We start from the raw sequence: 18,412 nt of genomic DNA, 5'->3' as shown, positions 1-18,412 counted from the left end.
CATTTAGGGAGTGCTTGGCCGTTTGATTAAATTTGATTTTTGTTTTTGTTATATATATTTTTTGATATTTTTATATTATTTTGAGACAGTAATATCAATAATAATTTTTAAAAAATAAGTAATATTATTTTAATAATAAAAAACTCCTTAAAAATTAATTTCTATCTTAAACACCCCATTTGTGTTAACAACTTTCCCAGCGACTTCCATCTCTATTTTCTATCACCAATAAAAATGCAACACGTCCTTAACTCCCACGTTATACATCACAGGCAATCAACACCTCAATGCTGTACAAACACAAAAATTCAAAAAACAGGGACAACACCGTAAATTCAAATTTGACAAATATGACCAGGTCATCAATCCGAGTCCTTCCCTTTTAACCAAACCATACCCGACCGATCAAAACCCCAAAAAACAATCCCCAACCGTCAGATCCTTCCTCGCGCCTAGTCTTCCATCCCTTCGCTTCCCTCCCCATCCTTTCCTCAACAAAACCCCTCCCTTTTAAATCCTCCCCTCTGCCCCTCTCCCCTCTCCACACCAAACACACACAGTTCCTTCCATTTCCTTCTCCCTAGGAAAACAAATGTCAATTTCCATGGCTACCACCACTGAAGATTCTAATAACCTCCAGCCTCCTCCCCTAGCACTAGCTCCACCTCCTCCCCTAGCACTAGCTCCGCCCCAACAACAGTCGCAGCAACAATCCTCCACTATCCCTCAGTATCCTGAGGTAACCATTACAAGACAATCGATGTTATTTCTTTGTTTTACTTCTGACTACTTTATAATGTAGTGTTTTTTCTTCATTCTGGTTTTAGATGATTATGGCAGCTGTCGAGGCGTTGAACGAGAACGAAGGGTCAAGCAAGACATCAATTTCGAAACAAATTGAGTCAACACACCCCGATCTGCCTCCTGCACACGGCACACTACTTTCTCACCATTTAAACAAGTTGAAGCAGAGTGGTCAGCTGGTCTTGGTTAAGAACAACTACATGAAGCCTGACCCTAATGCTCCTCCAAAGAGAGGTAGAGGTCGCCCTCCCAAGCCTAAGCTTCCAACCCCACCTGGGAGTGTTGCTGGGCCTCCCAGGCCACGTGGCCGCCCTCCCAAACCAAGGGATCCTTTCGCACCTGTGGTTTCCCCTAAAAAGAAGACGGCAAGTCCTGGAAGTGGGAGGCCACGCGGTCGTCCACCAAAGAACGCTAATGCGCCGGTTCCGGCTGTGAGTTCTGGTGCTGCTCCGCCCAGCGGTGTGCCTAGAGGGAGGGGAAGGCCGCCTAAGGTGAAGCCGGCTGTGGCCCCCGTCGCTGGTTGAGTGGATTTAAAGGGGTAGAGAGAGAGAGAGAGGGAGAGGGAGAGGGAGAGAGAGATTGAGAAATAGAGATAGGAATTAGTGATCTTTTCGTGTTTTTTTTAGTTAAACAAGAGAACTACTAATTGATGTTGTAGCTTTAGTTTAGCTCTATTTTTTTTTCTCTTGGGTTTCTGAGTTTAAATTAAAATGGGGGTTGGCGTTATTGTAATGTGGAGCTTGGAGGGGGAGGGTTGGATGACGTGACTCCTGTAATTTTAATTTAATTTGCCTTGTAAATTTGATCAGCCGCTGTGTATTTGTCCCCTTTATTATCGTTATCATTTTCTCTCTGCAAAAAAAAAAAAAAAGCAAGCCAAGATTGTGTTGGTTTTTGCCGTCCATTTATGTTTTAGAAAAAATTAATTTGATTTTTTTTTATTTTAATTGAAAGTGTTTTTGGATTATTTGATTTGTTAATAATAAAAACAAAGTTAATAAAATAAAAAATATTATTTTAATATGTTTTAAATTATTATAAAAATAATCTTTATTATAATTTCAAATGGGATATAAAACAGCTTGCTTTTGAAATATTTGTTCACGCTTGCTTTTGCTTTTTTTAATGTGTGTTCACGGTGTTTCTTTAATTTATCAAGGCTTCGAAATTAAGTGGTATCTTTGTTTTTGTTTTACGAAGCAACATTTGGAAGTGGCAGGTGAAAATATCTTTAATGTTTGCCATTAAAGCGGACTTTTACTTTTTTTTTTTCTAAAGAAATAAATTGTGTGGAACCTTTACAGCCTTCATGTTTGGTGCAGCATATGACCAGCATGATACCTTTTGGATGGCAAGATTCAATGCGTTATACATTTTTTCTTCTTTTGAATAATTGGACAATTGAAAAATTAGGCGGGCTATGGCAGGTTTTGAAATTTCATTGCGAGATCGGGTCGCTGCTCCTCGCTCGTGAGTCGTGCCAGAGGCTATGATAAAGGAGCCTCGAGATTCCCTCTTGCATTTTTTGGGCAGCTGTGATGTATGCTCGCATGGTTTTGACCAAGATTCTAGTTGAGAGTTTGCTAAGTGTTTTTTTATTTAATATTATATTTTTTTATTTTTAAAAAATTATTTTTAATATTAATATGTCAAGATGATTTAAAAATACTAAAACAAATACAAAAATTTTTAAAACTATTTTTAAAATACAAAAATAAACAGTATCTAATCAATTTATTTTAGACCATATTTAAATTTGGATATGGGTCTCAGCTAGCCTGGCTTTTTTACAGGTCCATGCTTTGAGCGTATTTGGCAGTGTGGTAACAGTTTCTTTTTAAATAGTTTTTCGTGCTGAAATACATGCAAATGATGTTTTTTCATTTTTTAAAAATCATTTTTGACATCAGCACATCAAAACGATTCAAAAAATACAAACTGCACTCAATATTAACAAAAAATAAAAAAAATTTGAAATTTAGCCAAACGCATATTTAACCGCGGAGCCAAACAAGCTTTTTATTTTCATTTTGGTTTTTATTCCTTGTAATTTATGTAAAGATATTTGATAAATTCAAAATTTTGCACAATAAAAAAATTAATAAAATAATATAATTTCATCATATTAAATTTTAAAAACATAATATTTATTAAATATTGTTATTTTTAAACATTGCAAAATAATTACACGTGTTCTTTCTAATGATGTCATGTATATAGCTGTTGGGGTAATAGTTGAGCTTTAAAGAATATTTTTTTCTTCTTCATTCTTTTGTCTTAGTTGGAGAATAAATGTCTAATTTTATTGTTGTTTATCTAGAAAATTAGTTTTTTGTATTTTTTTTATATGGGATTATCTTAGTTTTGTGATTAAAATTATGAGATTAGTAAAATAACCTGAATTAATATATTTTTTAATTTTTTTTTCAATATTTTTTCTTAAATATTAAATTATTAAAATTCATGATTTTATTGAATTACTCTAGTATCATGTTCGTAGATTTAACATTATAATCTTGATAGATTTGGTTTTTTTTTTACTTTTTTTATGTTAATAATTTTTTTCATTGTTATTGCATTTTTTATTTATATTCATTAAATTTATTAAATTCAGTAGAGTGAATCGATGTGTCTTGAATTTTTTTTTATTAATGCTTACATGATCTAAGCATTTTTTTTAAGGTCGAAGAAACTTTGGGCAGTTCGCAGCTTTGCCCCTATCTAGTATTGTTCTGAAACTCAATCGACAATAAGTATATAGGTTGGAGACCAATATTTTGGTTTTTTTAAAAAATAATGAAAAAAAAACCCGAGGGAATCGGTCTTTTGCTTCACTGTCACTCTCAGAAAGGTTACCAGAAACCGCTCCACTGTTAACCATCGAGCCAGCTGAATCATAAAGGACATGGTTTCAAACTTGGAAGGTTACGTGGAGAGTTACGTGGGGGGTTTAAATTGTCCATCCACATCGAATAATCCTCGTCATAGATCCTTCCTTTCTCTCAACTCTTCTTTTAAGCACCAGAATTTTGTAGTGCAGACGCTTTCTGTTTACGTTTCGCTTTCTTCTTCTTATTCTCTCTGTACCAAAAAAAGAAAAAAATGGTGCTGTTCAACGTTTCAGGAGTGGAGACTACGCCTTTCGATGGCCAGAAACCTGGAACTTCAGGCCTTCGCAAGAAGGTTCGGTTCTTTTTTCTTATTCCTACTGTGATTCTCAATTTGCAATCAGATCTGTCGCATTTCATTTTCGAGTCTTTTGTTTGATTTTCTAGATTATATTTATTGTATTTGAATTGAATATTTGTGAATCCGATCTCTGTCTGTTGATTTCATTTTTTATTTGTTTGTTCCTATTCGATTGAATTATCTTTCTGTTGAATTTCTCCTGCGCGGCTGTTGCAGTTGTTACAATTGCTTTTTTGCTTTTTTTTTTTGTTCTTTTCAGGTGAAGGTGTTCAAGCAACCTAATTATCTGGAGAATTTTGTCCAATCAACCTTCAATGCACTTACTCCACAAAAAGTTAGAGGTGAAGTTTGATCTGTCAGTTATGCGAAAGAATGGCTTGCATTTTGAAACTTGATCTGTCATTAAAAAATCGTTCGCCTTAAATTTTGGATATCTAAAATAATTTTTAACTGGCAGAACAAAATGGCCTGGTGTTGCTTGAGCTTATTTAATTTTGGACTCGTATTTCATTTTTCAGCAGGGGTGTAAATTGTTCCATTACTTCTTGAAAAAGTTTGTACTTTTGACAACCATATCGCAGTTGATGATGTGATGTGATGTGATGTGACAATGATCAAGAGATGTAGTTTAAAACTTTCACAAATTCAATAAGGTTCTGTTTTGGTATCAATCAGTTTTGCAGATTGATTTAAGTAATTTTTTAGTTTTTGACTCAAAGGAAAGTAATAAATATGTTTGGCTAGAAATAACCTTTGACTGATTGTGAAAATTTGTAACTTATTGATTCTAACCTATAATACCTTCCTTCAGAAAAGTTGCTCTGAGTCATTTCTTGCCAAACACGCTTCTAACTTAACTCATTTTCGTCATAAATGATCTGTGATAAATAACTTAAATTTTGAATCATGATTCAAAGTCAAAGTTACTTTTTATTAGTCATGCTAAACGGACTCTAATTTTTGACCAATTACATGTCCGTGCATGAAATGTGAAATATGAAGTTCCGTTTCTAATTAAAAGTTTTTCAAGGTTACTGAACTATCCATTGTTGTTCTTTTGCATGCATTCCCACAGTCAGAGACATTTGATCACCACAGCGTCTGTCGAATGCAAAACTGTTGTGCGTGTCCTGTTGGACAACTCAATTTATGTCTGATATTTTGTTTTTGATCCCTTTTGTTTACCATTATAAGCAGGTGCCACACTTGTTGTTTCTGGTGATGGTCGCTATTTCTCAAAGGATGCCATTCAGGTACTGTATGTAATATGTGCTGCAGTTATAATTCTCCCAGATTATGATTTTTTTTGGCTGAACTATTGCTACCACGCTGTTAGATCTATTTCCAGTCTTGAAGAGCTTATGTTTTTGAAATTCTTCCAGCTCTATTGAGTATGTGTGCACGTGCATTGCATGCCTGTCTATCTGTGTGTGTTCGCCTAGCCATGCTGCTACATTGCATTGCAGACTTGTATAGTTTTGTTTGAAGTTTGGAATATATCTATAATTGGGCTGTAGATGGATAGATAGGTCTAAGATTCACCATCAAGTTTTGTTGATTTTTGATGGATTGATTTCATGTATTCTGTACATTTTGCGCTGAATAAATACCTTTTCTTAAGCTCTTTAATGAGCAAAAGAATCTAATCGCCTACCAACACATTATATGAAAACTTTTCCGATCATCACCATTACCCCTTGAAGCATTTGAGCTACAAATTCAATCTTCTGTCATCGGACTGGGTCTGCAATTGTCTTTCAATTAATACTGGTTTGGAGGTCATCGCAGTAGACCGAGGTGTTTAAAATCTCAGCTGAAGTTTACACTTGATGTTCTTCCATTTCTACTCCTCCCAAACTAAAGTGTTCCAACCGAAAAGGCTTGTATACTGAATGTATCAACACCTGACCTTTTGTGTCACGTGAACCATGAAAACAACTTCTTTATTGAATATGGCCACGAACTCTCTGAATCACTTGTCCTAAAATTTAAACCTACTTTGTGTAGTATAAGCTCTAAAATATGTTTTTTCTAGGTATTTTACGAGTTTTAAGTGAGCTGAATTAACTAGCATCTCCTTTACCCGTATGATTCTTTTGTGGAATGCATGGACAGTATCTCTGACAGCTGTGTTGTATTGCATGCTTGCTCACAAGTTCTTTGTTGACTACTGGTTTTGAGCATGGCTATGCATTCCTGCCCACAGCAGACTGTTCAATATTGAGCTGCTTCCAAGTCTATGCAGTCATCTTTTTTTTATTGTTTGTGACTTTTAATAGTTTGCATGTTCCATGCAATCAAAACCTCAATGGAAAAGCCATATCTGATCCAAATTTATATCATTTGATTGGCAGATAATTATTAAGATGGCAGCTGGAAATGGAGTACGACGTGTCTGGGTTGGTCAGAACGGACTGCTTTCAACTCCTGCTGTGTCTGCTGTAATACGTGAAAGAGTTGGGGTAGATGTATGTTCTCAACTTGTCTCTATAAGCTAGGCTCATTTCCTTCAACAATAGTGATGGTATAGTCTTATGCATAATGAGTTTTTTACTCCTGAACTTGAATATCAGGGATCCAGAGCAACAGGAGCATTTATATTGACAGCAAGTCACAACCCAGGTGGTCCAAATGAGGTAACTAGAAACTGTTTTCTTTTTGGTCTGTTCACAGTGGCAATTAGAGCTCCTCTATCTTTCCTATGTTTTGGATGAAAGGAAATGGGATATGATGCCTCCTCAAGGTGGAGAACAGAAAGAGAATGCTGATATGTATCAATGATTATTTAGCATCCTGCCGTAACTAATAAAATGGCCAGATTTGTTATTATTTTTTTCCCTTTTGACAAAAGAGAATGTATTAATGCTGAAAGAAGTGGAAGTACAATTGCAAAATGGAGGGTCAGCTTCCAATCTATGGGAGCTTGACACAAACAAATTAAAAACTAAAGCAGCCTAATCTTGCCAAATATCAGCTAATGGTACATGTTAAAATCATTTGGAGCATGGCAGCACAAGGATGCAAGAGAATCTACTCTTATCTCATAACAAATGGCTGGGAGTTATTTTATTTTGTGGAAATAAGGAATCCCCTGGCATGTTATCTAAATCATTCTTCTTTTTTGTCCCTTTATTGCAGGATTTTGGGATCAAATATAACATGGAAAATGGTGGACCTGCTCCTGAGGGAATAACAGATGAGATTTATGAGAACACTAAAGCAATAAAGGAGTACTTAACTGCAGATCTGCCTGATGTATACCCTTCACCTGGCCACCTTATGTGTCATTTGCCTTGTAGACTCGTGTATTTCTGTCAAACTGCTACCAGGGTTTCGTTAACTCTGTTTGTATGTCATGATTTTTCAATTACATCCAGGTGGATATTACAGCAATTGGTGTAACCAGCTTTGGTGGGCCTGATGGACAGTTTGATGTTGAGGTTTTTGACTCGGCAAGCGATTATGTCAAATTGATGAAGTAAGCTCTTTCCTGTCTAAACTGCTAGTTTTCTGTAGTTGTGTTTTTATGAGTTGTCCTCACTGAATATGATTGATGATGCTATTATATATATATATATATATATATATTTCTGTTTGCATAACTGTGAGAAAACTTTATGAGCTTTTTATTGTCTTCCCCTTTTTTTACTTCTGAGTTATGCACTGCTATTTAGCTTACTGAATTATCCAAACATGATGATTGTTGGCATTGATATATGATGCAGAACAATACACTAAAATATGAGACACTCCTTGCATGCCCATTAGGAATTTCTTGGCTCATTTAAAGTATGCAGAAAAAGTGAAATGAAATGAATTCTTTTAATCTTCAAAGTGTGATTTTTATATCATTGTCAAAATTGCCTCAGCCCCTTTGCTCTATGAAGTCAAGCTTCAAGAATTTGCACCATGTCTTCTCTGGCATGCTTTGCATGATAAATAGTCTTTAATTTTTTCATGGTAGCGTTGTTTTAATTTTTGCTTGATGGTATTTACTGAAAAAACAAAGTATGAGTGAAGGATTAATTGTTGTATCTATGCACTTAAAAACAAAATAAAAGGGAAAAAAAGGAAACCATAATGACCTGTTTTTGTTAATTTGATTGAAATTTGTACGATTACAGAAATTTATGTTTTGATAGAAACAAGGAGTCATGCACATTGTGTAATATTCTTCTCAAAAGTCTATGGGTTTTGGCATAATACATGTCACCAATAATTACAAGGCAATCAGTTCCTGTATACGCTGTAGAATCTTATGGTATGATGTTGTCTTGCTCTGCAGGATGGACACTGCAAAGTTTTTTTTCCATTCTATTTGTATGAATGATAGGCTGTTTGATGATCATGTGATCTTTATTATTCAAAATTTCATGCTGTAATTGATCATGTTGTCTTCTCTTTCAAAATACTGAATGCTTCTCTTAACAATTGCCCAGGTCAATTTTTGACTTTGAGTCCATCCAGAAGCTCCTTTCCTCTCCAAAATTCACTTTCTGGTATCTAGATGGTCTCATTTGCATCATTTGTAAATTTCTGTTTCTCATATATGCTTTGTCAACTCGATGATGACTTTCCTTGGGTCATCATGTTATAGCTATGATGCGCTACATGGAGTTGCTGGGGCTTATGCAAAACGCATTTTTGTGGAGGAGCTTGGAGCACAAGAGAGTTCCTTAATGAATTGTGTACCCAAGGTGCTGCTAAGTTTGTCATACTATACGGGATAAATGATTAATAAAATCTCTTTCTCACCGTGAGTGCTTATTATTTATTTGAATTTTCATGCTTGTGCTTGGCCAATGCAAACAGGAGGACTTTGGAGGAGGGCATCCAGATCCCAATCTCACATATGCAAAGGAATTGGTTGCTCGCATGGGATTGGGTAAATCTAACTCTGAAGTTGAACCACCAGAATTTGGTGCTGCTGCTGATGGTGATGCAGATCGCAATATGATCCTTGGTAAAAGGTATCACCAGCCTCCTCCTTCTTCTTTTTTGTTAGAAAAGTTACTTTCACACCAAATCTTTCATTTTCAACTCTGTATACTTTGGCAGGTTCTTTGTTACCCCATCAGATTCTGTTTCCATCATTGCTGCAAATGCAGTGGAGGCCATACCATATTTCTCTGCAGGTCTCAAAGGAGTTGCTAGGTTCTATACATTTCTCTGCTCACCTTCTTTATTTTGTGTGTATGTACGGTATTTACTTGCTCACTGTTAGCCTAGTAAATCTAAATGGATGCAGTGGACAACATGCCCCTTAACAACTAATACTCTATATGCAGGGCAAAAAGTGGCATGCTTGACATAATATTCCCAGTCAGACTAGATTATTTTCATCTTTAGAGTGGAAAAGCTTCTTGAAATTCTACATGCAAAACCATAGCTAGTAGTTAACATTGATATATTAATTTTTTAGACATCAAAGCTTGTTTATTCCATGTAACTACCATTGCAAAAGTTGTCAAAGAACAAGATGGAGTCCAAAAGAAGAATAGGATGATAGGTAACATATTAGATTAAGGGTTGTATTAGTAGCCTATTGTATTAGCTGTATAAATGATGAACGCTGTTGTTTCATTGAAAAAAGCTTCCTTTTAAGATGCAGTATTGAGAATCATTCAAGGCAATTAGTTATGAGAAGGAACACTAAATTACATGTATACTTTTTTTTTTTTTTTTTATTTCAAGCTTGTATGTGAACATGTCATGTGCCGTGTAACATTTTTCTTGTTTTGGGTATATGTCGACTGGCTTAAAGTGCTTCAATTATATCTCATGTTTGCTTCCTGCATTCTATATCATTAAAAACTTAATGATTCAGTAAACTTCTTGTTAATATCTTGAGACCATAGGCCACATTTCGACAGCTGGGTGATGCATAAATATCTTGAGACCATAGACCACATTTCGACAGCTGGGTGATGCATATTTTTGTTATTTGATGCCTTTTCTTCAGAAATTTTTGTATAATGTTTCTGTATTTGCTGTTTCTAGGAGCATGCCAACTTCTTCTGGCCTTGACATTGTGGCCAAAAATCTGAACTTAAAGTTTTTTGAGGTAAGCCATGCCATGATTAATTTTTTATATGGGTCCTCCTATGCTACTGTATGGTCATATAATTTGGTTATTCACTGTTCAAATGCCAGGTTCCAACTGGATGGAAATTTTTTGGTAATTTGATGGATGCTGGTTTATGTTCAATCTGTGGGGAAGAGAGTTTTGGAACTGGTTAGTCTTTGATGTTTCTGTATGTTCAGTAAATCATCTTATATTTGGAATTCTTATTAAGTTGTGTAAGGCTGTTTTGTTGTCATGGCATCTGCGAACAGGCTCAGACCACATACGTGAGAAGGATGGAATTTGGGCAGTTCTGGCTTGGCTATCCATACTGGCGTTCAAGAATAAAGAAAATCTTGGTGGTGGAGAACTTGTAACAGTTGAAGATATAGTTCGCAACCATTGGGCTACCTATGGTCGCCACTACTATACTCGATATGACTACGAGGTACCATGTTTTCTTGATGTTTCATCCTATCTCTAGAAACAGATCTCAGATTGCCATGTAACTGGTACATTGTTCTTGAAGAATGTTGATGCAGGTGCAGCAAAGGAACTAATGGCATACTTGGTCAAGCTGCAATCTTCCCTTGGTGAAGTTAACGAGTATGTCTGTTACTATTTAAAACGCTTACTTTATTTAAACTAGCATTTCCATTGATCCTTTTAAGGAATGGGATGCAACTACTCTAATGAGCGCCTTTTATTTTGCCCTAACTTATTTTAAGGTACCAACTAAAGCACTTTCCAACTTGTATTTTAAGTGCTAAAATTCTAACTTGTTTTTTTTTTTGGCTTCAAGGTATGGAATAATATCTTTTAAATATTATATTGAGTTGCTGTTAGCTATGTGAAGCCTGGGCTTGAACATATTGAATGCTTTCACTTTCTGTGATTTGGTTTTGTCTACGGTCTTAGGTGCCAAGTCCTGGTTATAATTTTCCTAGACCTTTTATAGTGTAATTTCAAGGGTCTGCAGTTTGGCTATGGCTCCCCTATAGATAAATTGTGGGCTCAAATGTTAGAATGATTAGATAACATTGATGAAGATTGTAGATCAGAGTCAGCATGCCAAGTATGCATGTGTATATATGCACACTGGCCGACACATTGGATGTATATTGTGGGCCTCTTGGTGACTAGTTTTGTTCTTAGATTTGCCACCTTGCATGTTTTTAATCAACTTTACTTTGAAGAAAGCATGATTTGTGTTAATTATTTATACAAACTTGGTTTAGTTATAAAAACATGATTATTTTAGGCTTTTTTTTTATGAAAAATAAGAGAGTAAAAGTTCTAAATAAATTTGGAGTCGGTGCATTAAATGGCTAAAAGCAATAGAAGGGAGAGAGCAGAAATGCACAAATTATGGGGTTAACGTGGCCATGATAAGATGATGAAGGCTGGGGAAACTTGTAGAGATGCAGGGTTGGAGCTAGAGCTTAACCCAGTTTTTCTGTTTGGTGAGGGGTGGGGATTATGGCCACCTCAAAGCACACGAGTGCTGCCCCTGCAGAGAAGAACCAATGGAGGGTTACCGGTGCCACTGTGCCAGTTATCTGGAGTTTATATCTGTCTCAACCTGAAGAAAATATAAATGTCTTACGTGGTTATCACTATGCTGTTGGTGATATGGACTAGAAACTTCGCAACAAAAGTGGAGCTAAAATTGACTTCTCTGACATAAGAGCTGGAGTAGACTGCCTTTGACTAAGATTTGATGATTATTTTTAGCATTAGTACTCAATTCGAATCACTCTTTTGCTGCCCACTTGATCACTAAATTGATCTAGTCAGTTTTTCCTGAATAATTTATCTTTTTATTAATCTATAATGATTTCAAGAGAAGGAAAAAAGAGCCTGTTATCATTTAATTAATGGCCTGAAGTTTTTTCAAAATAGCTTAATTTTTAAAAAATGATACAAACCAAAAGGAATAATGATTAATTTATTTATCATCCATATTTTTTGTTTTAATCAAATAATTGAGTAGGCTGTGCCGTTTATCTATACAGGATTGTCAGTGGGATACGATCAGATGTGTCAAAGGTTGTTCATGCTGACGAGTTTGAATACAAAGATCCTATTGATGGTTCTATTTCAAAACACCAGGGTATTCGATACTTGTTCGAGGATGGCTCAAGACTGGTAAGATAATTCTCTTGTTTGCAAAGCTTTCAGCTTGAGTAAGGTCTTTGGAATGGGACTGAGCTAATGTGCTTTTGTTTGAAGTCTACTTTGATCCTTGGCAGTTTGCATTGCAATTGCTTGCTTTTTTGTTGTTGTACCTCTAAGGAATTAATAATTTTTGTGAAGCTCAGGCATCCATTTCAGATTATTTTTTGTTTGATTAACCTGGAATACCCCGAATTATTTAATCGTTACATATTATTCCTGTTTGAAGTAAAGAATTTACTGATCATCCTCTCCATGAACATTGGTGCAGGTTTTCCGCCTCTCAGGAACTGGTTCAGAAGGTGCAACCATCAGGCTCTACATTGAGCAATACGAAAAAGATCCATCAAAAACTGGAAGAGATTCTCAAGATGCACTTGCTCCTCTTGTATTATCCCATATCTCATCTGTTGTTTATTGTCCAGCACCCATCTCATCGGTTATTGAGGCTGATTTTTATGGGCCTTTTTGCAGGTGGCAGTCGCTCTTGGTCTTTCTAAGATGCAGGAATTCACTGGCCGATCTGCACCAACTGTCATTACATAGATTTTCACTGCTATGCGCAGCGGTGGGGACTGATCGCCTTCAAAAGCCGTGCTTTTATATGATCAAACTTTTATAAGAAACCCAGTTAAGTATACCAAATATGCTTTACCTTTTTTTTGCCTTACCGAAGGCAAAGTTTTGACGTTCAAAATAAATAAGCCATCTCTTCTCATGTTATCCTACATGTAATATGGGGATTAATGCGGAAACTGGCTGATGTTACTTTGCTTGCTTTGGCATCTATATAATACGGATAAGGATGAGAATTATTATTATTATTAGTCCCTAGCTCTCTCAACTATTTCATCCATCCATTAAAATAAAAGTGGTCGATATTCAACGACTAAGAGATCCGATTCCAATCTCAATGGACATGCGGCATGCTGAACTTTATGAAGACCAAATATGTTTGTGCTTCCATGATCATGCATCGGCTAGTCTTGAAAGGCTAAATCGATGGATATAATCAAAATGTTTTTCAGATACAATAATTGATTATGACAAATTGTTTGTATTTCATATGAATTATTTTGCACAACAAAGTTTATTTACCTGATTGATACATTTCATATGGGTTAGATCGAGAATTGTAACTATGTAGTATGTAGTCACAGGTACAATATTTTATGAAGATTAGTGGGGGCTTTGCATTGACTCGCGTTATGTATATCTAAACGTATCCAAGTATTCAAGAGGCTTGTTTTGATGTTCGAGAATCACCCCACCCATTGTTAGTTTAGAGTTTGTATGGTCCTCACTCCTCACTCTTAACTACCAAGTTTAAATCAAAGAGAGACTTCGTGAAAGAATTCAGATTTTAATTATTACCTTACTTTATAGGAAAACAGTATCAATTAAATTGGATAATAATTAAGGAGCGCAAAACGTAGGGATCGGAGATATGTATTTTTATATATATATATATATTACAGACATGCTTGTTTAATTTAATTCTTAAAATTAGTCTTCTAAATTAATTATTAGAAAAAAATCATTATCACTTCGAATAATTAAACGAGAGAATATTAGGGAGCTAATCTCAATGAATATATAAATATTAAAAGAGACTGGTATATAAAATCTAGAATGGATGTCTTAGTTAAGTGTTTTTGAGATATGATTTACTTTATGGCTTGCATATAACTCTTGAAACCTGACATCGATCCCCCGATATGCTATATATATATATAAAAAAAAAAATTAATTCGTGCATCAGTATTAATAGTCAGTTAAAGATTCAATTAGAGAAGAGGACTCGCTAAATAATGACAGGAAATAGAACGGTATCAAGGCTTAATCGTCTTGAATATAGATATCCTTGTCCTGTGATATCACATATCCATAAATACAAAGGAAAAACCATCACATAAACTATACCACTAGATAGCTAGCTATACGTGGAAATTGCCCCAGCTTGAGGTCACTGTTCAATCACAATTGACAAATTTCCTCTCTTATAAACCAGACTCGAAGGGCACTCCGGCAGCCGAAATCCAAGAATTCCCGGCCAAAATGTTCTCAACAGTGAACTTTCCAGCCTCCAGTGGGCTTTTGATTGTGTGATATCCAGGCCACTTAACCCTCCCTTTGGTGCTTGCTCCGCTCCCCGTACTCATATACTCACCATAATATAGAGTACTCAAAGCAAAAGCACCCTTCCATGGTAACCAACCTGCAGGGTCAATAAGTCCATCTATATTACTCTTTAAGAACACAGTCCTTGAATATTTCTTCCATGGCCTCCCCAAATAACTCTTAAATGAACCCTGCACTGGTCTCAAGTCTGAAGCTGCCATAACCCTTGAATTATGAATTACTATTCCTGTGTTCTCGCCAGGGTCAGTTCTTCCTTGTGCCGTGACAGTGTTCTTTTGCCCACTCATCGGTCTCCTAACATATATGTTGCAGTTCTGCAAAACAGCAACAGCATCACCAAAAATGAAGTCTACAGTTCCATATATGTCACAATCCCGGTAGAATTGTCGCTGAGAGTGCACGTATAAGGTGTCTTGGTAGCCCTTGAAGCTACAGCTATAGAAAACTGAGAAATCGGAACCAGATCGCAGGGCTACTGCTTGGTGCTTTTGTGGTCCGGCAGTGTTCTCAAATGTCATGTCTCTGGCAATGAAGCCTTTACCAGAAACACCTGGGAGTCATGAAGATCAACGTGAGCAATAAACATCATCATAAGTTTCTCTTCTCTCTTTTTTTCAACGTTGTGCTGTCTAGCCATGCAATAAAAATATAGCTAATTATAATTTATGGTGGATACATTAATTATCCCCAATAACAGGTTTTCTTTCCAATGATGTGATAATATATACATGTGAGGTCAATTGCAGAAGTGAATTTGTTTCCTCGATCTTTGGATTGTTGACCTCTTAGATTTAGATGCGCGCTTTGAGTTCTAAATTCGTCAATATAACGTTTAAAATAAAATACTTCACAAGATCTAGAACTAAGTGAATTAAAGAATATTATAAATAATCAAAATCTACACATGCACGCGTACGTTCATACATATATAGCATAGAGGATCCGGTGTTTATCAAAATTGAAGAGTACATACAATTTAATAATTTGTATGAAAGCTGTTTCAATTCTAAATGATTATAATTTAATTGGTTTCTAATAATTGATGGTGTAAGTAAAGAAAACTCACCAACAGTTGCGGAGCGAAAAGTTGTGGTGCCATCCTGGGTATTTTTATTACTAGTAATTACTGTAGCATCAATTCCATCTCCAACGAACATTAAATTCTTCATCGACTTCTTAATCTCCACGTTCTCTTTGTAAACACCCCTTTTCACGTATATAACAAATCTCTTACTCTTAGTCCCGCTCCTAAGCTTAGCAGATGCAGCCACTGCCTCGGATATGGTTTTGTAATCACCAGACCCATCTTGGGCAACTACAATATCAGCCTTTGGTGCAGCCCGGCCATTTGACTGGAGAAGCTTTCGATCACTAGCCGGAACCCATGATGGGAATCCATCAACAAGCAATCTTCGGCGGCCACCATCTTGTTTGGTATCAAGTAGTATAGGTGGTGAGGAGATTATGGCCATGTTTAAGGAAAGTGTATTGCTAAGCAATTTGGTGAAGTTGCGTAGCATGTTTGGAAGGGATTCTAAATAAGAGACAATGTTAAAGTCAATAAAGCCATTCTCGCATGTTCTTTGGTTGGCAATGGCTGCACTTAGCCAAGTTTGAGAGTCAGCTAGATTGTTAGAGCTCATTGAACGGTTAACATGATGGACCGTATCCTCGTATAGCTTTAAACAATCATCCCATGCCAACTTGGCCTGTTGATTAAATGAACTCAAGTCCATAGATGACACCATCTGGTGAGCTTCTGTGGCTTTGTTCATAGTTATCAACAAGGATTGGTCGCGAAATGCAAATAACGGTGGGGTTTTAGAGATATTGGTGTCGATAAAATAGTTGCATACTTCAGGAAATGGGGTCTGGTCACACGGAGTGACACTGTCACCGTGCACAAGGGCAAGCGAATAAAATAGAAAAGACGCATTCAAAAAGCCAAGAACAAGCTGCTGCTTATCCATGGAGACACGAGTTCGGAGGATATTGATTTTTTTTATTTGTTTTTTTAGTTTGAAGGTTCAAAGAAATGCAAAGAGAATCGTTGTATTTATAGGCCACAAGCCTGAGTAATTGGTTGCCATGATTACAATTCGTGGCTGTGGGTGGAGGGACTCAAGATTGACGCCACGTCAAAACCCTTAAACAATATAAACAGCTTAATTGTATCATTTCATATATGAACGAAAAAACCCTAGTACAGTAGTACTATTGAAGTAAACCGAATAAAATAAAATAAAATCCTAAAATTATTACTATCTACCTAATAATTTTTTTTTAAAAAAAATCACTAGTTCTAGAAATTGAATCTTAACAATTAAAGAAAAGATTGCACTTAATTAAAACAACTAAGCTAATTAAATAAAATTAAGTCTATAAGCTTAGAAAATCTCAACAGTGACATAATTAATTAATTTACAGTTAAAACCAGGGGTTTGCGTGTGCAAGATATTTGAACTACTTAAAGGTTTCCGGCCATGCATGATGCTTGCGTGAAAAAAAAAAAAAGAATCTTTTAGAGTTGGTGGCTAAAAATTGAAAGTTCATGGCTGTTCTTGAATGCCACTTGAAATTTTAATTGAGTAGGCTCGATCACCACATTGGATTGCAACATTTTTCCTTTTCCATTTCCTTACCTCCTCCATAGGAAGTGGTGAAGATAACATTAGATTATGCATGAAAGACTAATACAAAGGACAAGCGATTCTTTGACACAAATTTATTGGCATATATATATATATATATACACTTTCTAATATTATGAAATGAGATTTTTGTCATCGTAAAAAAATTGGAAGTGATCTTGTGGGAGAGAAGGCTTCCAAAATTAATTGAAAATCTATATATAAAAAAACGCATGGACTTAGTTTTCCAAGTGCACACGAAATGGCTCGTGAATGTTTTGGAGATTGATTACGATGGTATTTTGCTTTTTGTTTAGGTACAGAAAAGTTGTGAACTTGTGATCCATGTTGTTGTGGAGCCACGTGGTCTGATGGGAACAGACATCTGGCAGGAGCCTGGTACAAACACCACCCTTATGTACACGTGTAACGCTGCCAGCCTTGTATGCCTTTCTCCTAATAGCAAAAACATGCTTCGAGAATCCCACGTATCGGGAGATAATACCACACCAGCATTTAACCACCAAGTTGAAAGTCAAGGGAGTGTTTGGATCGACATGCTTCATGTTGGGAATTAGATTGAAGAAACGATTAGTAGTTAATTTTGAGTGTTCCCTTTGTTAAAACAAATTATTTGAGTAATGCTTAGTTTTATAGGATTTAATTATTTTAAGAGCATGTTTTACATGGTCCATTTTCCTGAGTTGACAAATATATCCTTCATATCTCATTAATCTCGATTTTTTTTTTCGATTCTCTCCATGCCAGAAATTGGTTCAATTATTTTTTTTTTTCTTTTCAAAATCCTTCATTTTATACATTAAGATACTTGTGAGTTAGTTAAAGCAGACTCCGTAACCAGGGCTCGAGAGTATCAAGTTTTTTAACTTAATTCTCTCCGATTTCCTAGCTAACTGGGTATATAACCTGTTCCAATCTCCAAACCCAAGCAGATTAGGACCATTTCCGAGCCCAAGTAGATTGGGATCCTAATCTACTTGGGTTTGCGAATTAGAACAGGCCTCCTCTACTTGGGTTTGGAGTTAAAGTAGAATAGGTTGTCCCCAGCTAGCCGAAACAGCATCGAACGTGTGTTGTTTCTGATAAATAGTTGATTAAAGGCGGGTGCAGTTATAACCTGTATCTAATTGGTGTTGTCCGTGATGTGCTTAGAAACCTCTGACCAACCCCAACAGGCTTGCATCTTACCGAATTTGACCATGATAGATCAAATCGCTCGGAGGGCGTAGATTTATTCGACTAAAAGTGACTAAAGGAAACTACCTAAATTATTATGATGTCGCGTTGTTTTTGTTATGGACAAGTTGGAAGCAATAGAAGGATGCCCGACATGGTAGCACCGATATGCAGCCCCGAATTACTTACACGGGGGGCAAGTGGCCTCACT

At 36.0% G+C, this 18,412-nt stretch overlaps 3 protein-coding genes across 4 annotated transcripts; 2 read left to right on the top strand and 1 right to left on the bottom strand.

Moving 5' to 3' along the window:
* The first annotated feature begins 499 nt into the window (after positions 1–499).
* On the top strand, positions 500–1,645 carry LOC118046409 (HMG-Y-related protein A). Its single transcript, XM_035055303.2, has 2 exons — positions 500–739; positions 828–1,645. Exons 1-2 carry the CDS (start codon positions 593–595, stop codon positions 1,326–1,328), a joined length of 648 nt encoding a protein of 215 aa, XP_034911194.1. The 5' UTR covers positions 500–592; the 3' UTR covers positions 1,329–1,645.
* Positions 1,646–3,612: 1,967 nt separating this feature from the next.
* Positions 3,613–13,053, top strand: LOC118046408 (phosphoglucomutase, cytoplasmic). 2 transcript variants are annotated; one of them, XM_073411781.1, is made up of 18 exons: positions 3,613–3,987; positions 4,253–4,334; positions 5,191–5,246; positions 6,360–6,461; positions 6,567–6,629; positions 7,132–7,248; positions 7,371–7,471; positions 8,433–8,492; positions 8,591–8,690; positions 8,806–8,963; positions 9,052–9,147; positions 9,994–10,057; positions 10,147–10,228; positions 10,330–10,505; positions 10,587–10,663; positions 12,073–12,205; positions 12,504–12,620; positions 12,707–13,053. In XM_073411781.1, the coding sequence occupies exons 1-18, from the start codon at positions 3,907–3,909 to the stop codon at positions 12,776–12,778; spliced, it is 1,737 nt and encodes a 578-aa protein (XP_073267882.1). In that variant the 5' UTR covers positions 3,613–3,906; the 3' UTR covers positions 12,779–13,053. The 2 variants fall into 2 exon arrangements, with proteins under 2 accessions (XP_073267882.1, XP_034911193.1); XM_035055302.2 differs by having other exon boundaries at positions 3,615–3,987; positions 6,348–6,461.
* Positions 13,054–14,049: 996 nt separating this feature from the next.
* On the bottom strand, positions 14,050–16,390 carry LOC118046410 (pectinesterase). Its single transcript, XM_035055304.2, has 2 exons — positions 15,441–16,390; positions 14,050–14,924 (listed from the first exon to the last, which is right to left on the bottom strand). The coding sequence occupies exons 1-2, from the start codon at positions 16,342–16,344 to the stop codon at positions 14,233–14,235; spliced, it is 1,596 nt and encodes a 531-aa protein (XP_034911195.1). The 5' UTR covers positions 16,345–16,390; the 3' UTR covers positions 14,050–14,232.
* Between the last annotated feature and the right edge of the window lie 2,022 nt (positions 16,391–18,412).

Source organism: Populus alba, chromosome 10, assembly GCF_005239225.2.
Source record: "Populus alba chromosome 10, ASM523922v2, whole genome shotgun sequence".
Classification (NCBI taxonomy): Eukaryota; Viridiplantae; Streptophyta; class Magnoliopsida; order Malpighiales; family Salicaceae; genus Populus; species Populus alba.
The sequence above is the reverse complement of the archived record's forward strand: the minus strand, read 5'-3'. Positions and strand labels throughout refer to the sequence as shown.